The sequence below is a fragment of the Gambusia affinis genome, linkage group LG01 (genome assembly GCF_019740435.1).
Source record: "Gambusia affinis linkage group LG01, SWU_Gaff_1.0, whole genome shotgun sequence".
NCBI lineage: Eukaryota > Metazoa > Chordata > Actinopteri > Cyprinodontiformes > Poeciliidae > Gambusia > Gambusia affinis.
The window spans coordinates 7919983-7929362 of NC_057868.1; the positions used below are offsets into that span (position 1 = coordinate 7919983).

Here is a 9380-nt window from a genome sequence, read left to right on the forward strand (position 1 = left end):
ATATTACCCACTTAAAGGGGCGGCATTATGTATATTCCGGGCACAGAGTGCCATTTTATAGAACAATCGGGTAACTATATTACCTCTGGTTGTTATAAAAATGCTTAAAAGAAATTTGACTTTGTAATGTGACGCCTTGGAATTGGCCTCTGTGTCTTTCAGAAGCTTCTGCCCTTGCTGACTCTCAGTCATCACAACAGCTTCCCTCCTAAGAACAACTGTTCTTAGAAGTGCTGGACTGAGAGGTAGTTTGTATGATAAGGTCAGCAGACCCGCAGTTCTACCAAATGTTTTCTGTTTGCTGCTGCTGCTAGTCTTATGGAGCTGAGTGGAAAAACGTGTTCATGTCAAAATGAATCTGCAGCAATCCGTCACTTGTGGGTTTATTGAAGAAATTCTTTCTCTGGGAAAGAATATTATCCCCATTTACAGTAATTTTAAACCAGATCATATTAGTAAAGATGAAAAAGGCACTGTATGCTAAGTTTAATAGTTTATACTAAATATAAGTATGCACATTGTTAAGAGGAATTTACACAAGTTATTGCAACAGTTAAAACAATCTCAGTGTGAGGCGAAATTAGCAACAGATGATGCAGAAACCACATTTCCATCAGGTCTGTTTCATGCATTTCTGCAGATTTTTTTTTTTTCTGGCCACAGTCTAAACACAACTTCTCATCAGTGGATGCATTGAGGTTGGTGAGTCATTCAGGTGCTTTTTGGCACATTTACAACAGGATGTCATGTGCCCAGCCAAGAGGATTGGCTTCAGAGTGCTGTGGAGAGAGACAATTATTCTTTTGTTATGTTTCTCCCATCCCCACAAAGAAACTCTGGACCTCATTCATGGCACTTTGATTACCAGTCTAACCAGGCGGCAGGGTTTTTTTCCCCACATAAGTGGGACAGGATGGCCAGATGCAGGAAGTCAAATCTGACTTGTGGTGAGAATCTTAGGTCCTGCAGAGTTTTGAATACTTTACTGCAATAAAAAGTTTTGCTTGTCTTTCCAGAAGTGGTAAAAAAAGGGCAAGTAACAATGGAAGAGAGATAGAGGCCATCGTGACACTTAAAAAAGTAGGCCTTTCTTACGAATAAAAGGCAAAGAAAGTAAAGTGAGTTCCTTAATCTCTTCCCTGTCATGATGACAACACCGGTGTCCTCATGGAGCCCTAACATGTAGGCATTTTGGGGGTAAGGGGTTAACCATCAAAAGTCCCCTAGGACAAACTCTGACAGGAAGAGGTCTGGCTAACCCAAAGCCACAACTGAATCAGGAGACCAGTTTCTGAGAGTTAACAGATTAGGTCGTTAATTGTGGTCATAGTAAACAAATCTAATTTTCAACTGTGAGAGGAAGATTTCCAGGTTCAGGCTTAACAGGATGAGTTAAAAAAAAAAAGCCATTGCTACAAAGTGAGAATGAGATAAACAGGCTTGATGGGGCCATGAAACAATGCTGATGGAGTTCTGAAAACTGGAAGACAGTATGATGGACTGACAAAATAAAATTTGAAATATTCAGTTCCTCAAGCAGGATCTTTCTACGCTGTTAAGTAGGGGAAAGAATGGTTCCTAGTTTGTCAGGGGTTCATCGTACAGCAAAATAATGACCCAAAGCATTAATCCAAACTATGCCAGAACTAGCTCATAAAGAAAAAAAAGATAAGTTTGAAAACATGGAGTATCCAGATCAGTCTCCAGACTTAATCTCTTCAAACTGGGTGTTGGAAGTTTGGATAGACCTGAATGAAAGCAAAGCAACCTTCAAGAGCCACATACTCATGGACATTTTTGCAACAGAAACAGGAAGAACTCTCAGAAGAGTCTTTGATTTCTCACATAGAAAAAGCATCTACAAGTTTGTTTAGCCGTTATATCTGCAAAAGGTGGCAACTTCGATGAGACTGAAGTTTAGAATAAACGCTGACCTTTGAACTGATTCTGTGATTTATTTTTTAACCTCAGTTGCTCTTTTGTAGTTTGATTTCACTTCTTTGTGCACTGGGACTTTGACAAATTGAGGCATCTCAAAACGTTTGACCAATTGTGTAAAAAGCTTTTTCCCTCTGCGAAGTGGCTGTTCATCACAGGCTATGGTCACCAGAGCGCTAAAGAGTACTTTCCTGTATCTTCTGGACTAAGAACTCTCATGTTTCTCCAGGAATCTGTTGAAGCGACTTCCACAAATGCAATCATTTATCTGTAGTCTGATTTTGCATTAGAGAAGAAGACATTTTTGGCTAAATCCGATTTAATTCAGAAATTCTTCTCAACAAAACTAATAAAACCCTTGTATGTATGTTTTGGATAAGGATTAAAAATCAAGTCCACATGACGTGTAAAAAAAAAAAAAAAAAAAAAAAAAAAGATCCCCTTATTTCTTCGCTTTCCCAGCAGCGCCCCCTGCCGTCCCCTTTTCTTCACGCCTTAACGTCTATGGTCACGTGTCAGCCACTGCGATTCGCTGAAAAGTTTGACTCGACACAAGGAGCCTGCACGGAGCTGCAAGGCCAAAAAGAAGCGGATAAGTTTTATTAGTCTGGTTTTCCCTCGAAGCGAACATGGAATCCGTAGCTCAGGTAACATCAGGGGCCACAACACTCAGAGGAGACCAGGATAATAGTTTTGTTTTTCAACCAGCAGATCTCCTTCTCTGTTTTTTTTGTTGTTTTTTTTCCTCGATAAGACCACCTCGGAAGCAGATTTCTTCATATTTTCTAACATATTCTGTATTTACGTTTATTAGAAAGTGCTCTCGTCAGGATTCACTCTCGACTTTGGACCCCTGAAGGAGCCTCTAGCGTTCATCCGTGTGCTAGAATGGGTGAGTTTTACAGGATTTCCTCTCCATATGGCTCTTGTGGTTCTGGGTGTGTGTTTACGTGGGTAGCTCATCTCTGCTTGCCAGAAATACCTCACAAATTGATTAGGCAGTTGGTCTTGTGACCCTCCCCACGCCCAGAGGAGTTATCAATTGAGCTTCAGCGTGGAATGCGTTACCGTTTCATGGTTTATGTCAGACTGAATCATGGCCAAACCTCTGCAGCTCCGGGTGGAAGTGGGCAGTTGTTGTGAAACATGTCGGGAAATAATTGCAGTATCTAAGATAAGCATTTGCAGCTTTCACCTATCCATTGCCTCGCAATTTTTTACCTTTTCGTTTCATTTTTTTTTATGAGAGTGAGCCCTACATTGAAAATCGCGTTATCGAGACTTCCTGTCAACATTTTTCACGTCAAATACAAGGAAGCATGCGCTCATGTATACGAGCATTAGATCAGCACTTTTCATTTCATCACCCTCTTCCTCATTTCTCTTCTCCAACTGTGCGTCTCCTCTGTTTTCCCCTCTGTGGTTACAGGTTTTTTCCATATTCGCCTTCGCTACGACTGGAGGTTACAGCGGGTCCACCAGCTTCAACATCGTGTGCAAAGGAAGCCCATCTAAGGAAGTAGTTGCGTTATTCAACTACCCGTTCAGGTACGTCCAAGTAATCCCAGGTCACCCAATCAGGAATTGGTCTGAGTTTTTCCTGCTAGGATTACCTCAAGATAAAAAAAAAGGGCATTTAGACAAAAATCTTAAGCAAAAAGAGATACAAATGTAACAGAGTTTTTTATAGAACAGTAAACAACAAATAAACCTGCCGCATTAAAGGCGCAGTCTGTAATTTTTAAAAACCATGAACTGTTCCCTACCTCTCAGATGTCGTATTGCCAAGAGTTTGTAGAAAAAGGAACAAATCCTTAGAACAGCGGTAGTCTAAGAGCTACTCACATTTACCCTACTTTAACTGCTTTTAGTGATTTAAAGGGGGAGTGTTATGTAAAATGAACGTTTTTTAGCTTTACATCATGTTCTGATGTTATTTTCTCATAAGAAACATGTTGCTTTGATTATTTCATGCATGTTTGAGAAATCCTTTAATCTCCCGTGGCAACCATTCAGCTGTGGAAAACGGCTGGGTGGACTCCCTCCTCAGCGCTGCAGTTTCCATATTTCTGCCTCAAAGTGCAGCCCTCTGCTGCGACTCCCACATTCAGCTCCTTCAGACTAGCCAGCAGCATTTAGCGAACACCTGGTGGATCTGCATGCCTGCCGAGCTCTTTATACGAGCTACTTCTCGGTGAAATGCTGCTCCAAACTTTGTTAAAGGGTTAAAAGAGGAGTGATGTGATGATTTCCTGAAAGTTGGAGCAGGACTTTCTCAAAAAGATGTAGGCCCAATTTCAAGGCGTTAAATTACGAAGTTAAATTTCTTTTAAGTCATGTTTGACATATACAGAATTTTTATAACAACTGAAGGTCACATGGTTACTCAATTGTGCTTTAAAATTATACTATTTGGCTGGAAAATGCATAATACTTCCTCTTTACAACAACTCAAACAAATAGATATGATGCTGTTTTAGTGGAAAATAAACCTGGAGACTGAGACCAGACTATTCCTAATACACAGCTGTTAAACTCTTCACTGTTTTTGACAATTTTAGTGGTACTACTCTTGGGGGCTGCTGGCTAATTTTATCCCCCTGATCAAGTAACAAAATGAACAGTGATTGGTTGTCAAATATGTTAATGGATATTTGATATCCATTAACATAATGTTTGTAATCCCATGAGTTTGAAAATTTGTCCAATACAGGTGAAGGATGTGACCGTAAACTCGCTGAACCTCACCTCAACCCTTTCAACACTATTACATATCTACCTTTATTTTGCTGTTGCATTAGAAGATATGATGAGAAAATCTTTACACACCTCACTCTGTAGCAGACACATGGATATTTTTCAGGCAGTCAGTCAAGCTTTTTATAATAAATGAAATAAATAAAATAAGAAGGTGTTCCGCGGCTCAGAATGAGGCCAGATCAAGAGATACTTCCAAGACGTGACAGGACTTTATTTCCACATCATTCTATTTCTTTTGTGACTGGAGATATTTTCCAAGCCCTCAGTTTGCTTGGCAGTGTGTGGGGAAGGGGTAGGACTCCATTCTGCTTTGAAAGGATTTTAAACCACTGAAGATATTAGCTGTATTTCAAAACTATGATTTCTTAGAAAAAAAAATGCTTATTTGTGTTCAAAGGTTGATGGACCATCCCTATTCGGTTCCTGGCTGTGGTCCCAACGCAACAACAAAAGACTTCTTCCTGACCGGAGATCACTCGTCCTCTGCACAGTTCTACGTTTGGCTTTTTCTACAGCAGTCCTCTATCTGGGCTATCAGAGAGAATCCACCGTTGTATCCTTTTCTTGCTTTAAACAGACTTGATAAATGTGGATCGGAAGAAACCTCAAGTCGTGGAATAATGGTATCTACACCTCGTCCTGAATCTTACTTGAGTTCGAGGAAACAGTAGTAAAGCCGAGTGAAGGACTGTTTTGGTTCACAAGCAAATGAAGGACATTGGTGTTGTGCAAACGTTTCTGTCAGGAAGCACCACGGGCAACGCTGGAGGAGCAATATCGCTGTGTTGTCATAAGCTAGTGAGGCGGGTGACTGGGAGGAACCTCGGCCACAGCAGAAGGAATCTGTCGCTTACTGAAAACATTGGCTTAGAGAAGCTTCTCTGGACTATTGTTCAGGATTTAAAGATGTGCTTGTTTTCATTTTGTTTTACTTGTAGGAAAGTTTGTAAATGTATAAAGCCATAATTTAATAAAAAACAACACAACTTAAAAAAACCCACACTCTCAACTAGATTGTGGAGTCTGGATGGGAAAAAAGAAACAGATATAGAAGTGAGTAAAAACGAGATTTAAGTCAGTTTTGTCTTTGAAAACACAAATATTTTAATTTATGCTTCCATGTTTTAAAGCAATGAGAGTTAACATCTATTTCTGCCAAATGCTGTTTGTTGGATCATTTAAATTTTTCACTAGATACATGCAGATGATTTAAAACAGTTGGTGTTGTCAAATCTACAGAGTTTAATATATATAAAAAACTTGCAATAATGACATTTTTTGCTTCAGTCATGCTTTAAAAATTGGGAGGTGTGAATCCAGGGGTTTCTTTTCCCCGTGTTCAGCTGCCTTCCTCTTATTTTCTTTTGAACTGCATAAAACGCATCCAATGAGTAATAAACAGCTACTCAGACATGTTCTGTAGTGTTATGGTTGGTTCAATCTAATCAGGGGGGGAAAAAAAACAATCTGTCTTATTAAGCCTGCTTGTTTTTGTATGGCGCTGAAACTAAACACGAGATTAAACCTGTTTTTATTCTTCCTTGTTTGCTGTTTCTCTAGGATCTGCTGGTGACTGCATCCTTGGCTTTCCTGTGGCTCGTATCATCCTCCGCCTGGGCTAGAGGCTTGACTGATGTCAAATCAGCCACTAGTTTTGAAACTATTTCCCATGTTCTTGATGTTTGCAAGAAAGACAACACTTGCACCCCAGGAGCTTTGCCCTCTATGGGCAAATTAAATGCTTCTGTGGTGAGTTGGAACACAATTTGGCATTTCTTTGCATAAGAAAATCAGGTTTGTATGTAGGCAGAACTGTTCCATGTTTTGCACAAACGACTGTCTTTTCTGTGAGTTTTGTTGGGCATACTTGTCAAGTCGAAATTAAAAAACAAAACAAAACATGGTTTTCAATCAAAATTTTAAAAAGGTCTTAAAAGTGTTGTGTGCATTTTTTGGCTTTTTTTTTTTTTTTTAGACTCTGCTACCAAAAAGTAAAATTCAGTGCAACCAGTTTCCTTCAGAAATCATCAGGGTTAACTTGTACAACAATATCTCAAGGTCTGAGCGTCACAGAGGGTCGGGGTTTTCTTTCTGAAAAATGAAACGGCTTCACAAAACTACCATCCTTCATTGACACACCAGGGAACGTAAGCATCTGTCAGAAAAGCAGTCAAGAGATTCAGGGTAACCAAAACAAATAGGAACTGCAGAGATTCACCATTCAGGTGAGAGAATCTGTTGACGGCAGCAATTTTAGTTATGGACTCAACTAATCTGTACCATTAATGGGAGGCTGGAAAAGATGTTCCTGAAAAACGTCAGACGTTCTGCTTGCAGCTTCCCGCATGTCGTGTAAAACAAAAGGCAAGCATGTGGATGAACAAGTTCCCATCAGTTTAGGCCAGAGTTAAACAGATTGCTGGCAATTCACAGTCAATCATGGTGGTGGTAGCATCACACCCTCATTCTTTTTCTTATGCAGGTTCTAAGATGTTACTCAGAGTTAATGGGAAGACGTTCAACATACGAGGCAATATTGGGAAAAAAAAATAAAAAATCCTTAGAGACTTTAGTGGAGGTTCACTTTCCAGCAGGACAACATGAAGCCAGAGCCACAATGGAAAGGAAGATCAATTTGCAAACTGTCAATGATGTTAGAAACATGAATTCTCTCAAAGACTTGTAGCTGCATCCTTTCTGACTAATTTTCAATTTCTCTCCTCATTCCTCTGCAGATATTTGGATTCCTTAACCTCATCCTGTGGGGAGGAAATTGTTGGTTTATATACAAAGAAACCCCTTTCCACAAGACAAACCAGCCTGCCAACATTGAAGCTGGAGTGACGCCATCGTAACTGCAGGGCTCCCTCATTTGAAAAAAAGTCTGATATGTGCAGCTGACTGCTCTTTTTGCAGAAAAGATTCTAGTTTTATGTTGTTTTGTTTTTTTTTTTTTGCTTAATCAGACATTTATTTTTGTCATTTCATCTCAAAAGGTACTAAAATTTATTGTTTAGCCAAATGTTAATACAGACCGACCCATGTAGTACTAAAGCATACAGACTTTTGAGTTTGTAGATAACACAAGTACAAATGCAAAACCTGCTTTAACAGCTGCACACCTTTTTCACAGGATACTGTACAGTATCTTAGTTCAATGCAAATTTTCTGTAATTAAATATTGTACAAAACTCAGGGCTGATAAGAATATTAATCAGACTTCCAGTTTCAGTTCAAGTGCTTGAATGTGTTTAGTTAAAACGAAGCCCACGTTTAAATTATATAAATGCCACTGAGAGATTATTATGTAAAGGTCAAATTGTTTTTTTTTACTTCCTTTTGCAGTCATAATAATTGTTACAGCAATGGTAATGTTTCTAGTTTAGACTAACATCTGAATATTGTGCTGAATGCAATGTTTCTGTTGAGTCCGTTAAGAACATTTTACTGTTACAATTTCAAATAAAAAAAAATAATTTCTCGTTACATTCAATAGACTTTCTGCTTTTCTTTTTGGAAAATGTCCAAGCAAATGTATTTACAGTGTTTGGTTGGTTGTGCTATTGTTATTGCTTCAACAGTTGAGATGTGTTTAAGTTATTTTTTACTTCACTTCATGTCCCTCAGTCTGTATCTGCCTTGCCTCTCTACCTGCTCTTTGTAATAAGAAAAATTAATTTGCCAAGAAAATGGTCATCCGTTTTGAAAATTTCTGAAAAACAATGTCCGCATTTCATCCTCATGTCTGCCGTAGTTGTTTCCTCACAGTTTAGTTGAACATTTTTCTTTGCTTTATCTGCTTAAAACGTTTAGTGTGATTGCTTAAGAACCTAATAGTGCTGTCAATATATAAATTTAGTTGTCAGTAACGAACCTCGGATTAAGTCAAATGATAAAACAACCTTAGGTTCTGTCACAAAAATAAATGATTGCAAATGCAAGGCAGGTTTTCTGTTGCATAAAGAGGAGGCATTATGTTTTTTCCAGGTATACAGTGCCATTTTACAGCCCAATAAAATAACTATACTGCCTTCAGTTGTTATGAAAATCCTGTATATGTCAAACATAACTTAAAAGAAATTCATAATTTATACCTTGAAATTGGCCTCTGTCTCTCAAGCTCCTACTCTTTCTGTCACTCTGGCTTCATTATGTCCATTATGACACGAAATTTACTTCTTTCCCCAAGTATTCAGTTGGATTCACGCTTTGTGATTGACTGGGGCACTACATGCAGCTTAACGTTTATTTCTCTGGAACCAATTTATAGCCTTCAGATCTGTTTAGGACGATTCTTCAGCTGAAAAAAACATCATCCACCACTGTGTCATTGTCTGATTCTTATCCTGACTGTCGCAGTGAATTTTCTTCTATTATATGACGTTTGCCAGTACAGTATGATGAAACCCCCCCACCAATCCCCACCACTGTGTTTGGAGTGATATGAAGTGCGGTTTCTCCCCTAAATAAGTGTAACAGGATCCAAAGAATTAAGTTTTTAGTCCAAATGTTCCTCGGAAAACCTTCCATGTGTCTTTTCCTTCAGCAGGGGAGTGCTGTGCAGTGAGCTCACATTTCCTAACTTTGAAACGGCTTTTTCTTCTCATCATCTGGACCTGTTTGGGAGTAGATATCGACTCTTCATGCGTTTTTTATTTGTTTTGACGATTGTCAGAAATTCA

General features: G+C 38.9%; 1 protein-coding gene across 1 annotated transcript; it reads left to right on the forward strand.

Annotated features, from left to right (window-relative positions):
• The first annotated feature begins 2427 nt into the window (after positions 1–2427).
• Positions 2428–8184, forward strand: LOC122838357 (synaptophysin-like protein 1). Its single transcript, XM_044128952.1, has 6 exons — positions 2428–2585; positions 2753–2830; positions 3368–3486; positions 5096–5195; positions 6259–6447; positions 7434–8184. Exons 1-6 carry the CDS (start codon positions 2568–2570, stop codon positions 7551–7553), a joined length of 624 nt encoding a protein of 207 aa, XP_043984887.1. The 5' UTR covers positions 2428–2567; the 3' UTR covers positions 7554–8184.
• The last annotated feature ends 1196 nt before the right edge of the window (positions 8185–9380 follow it).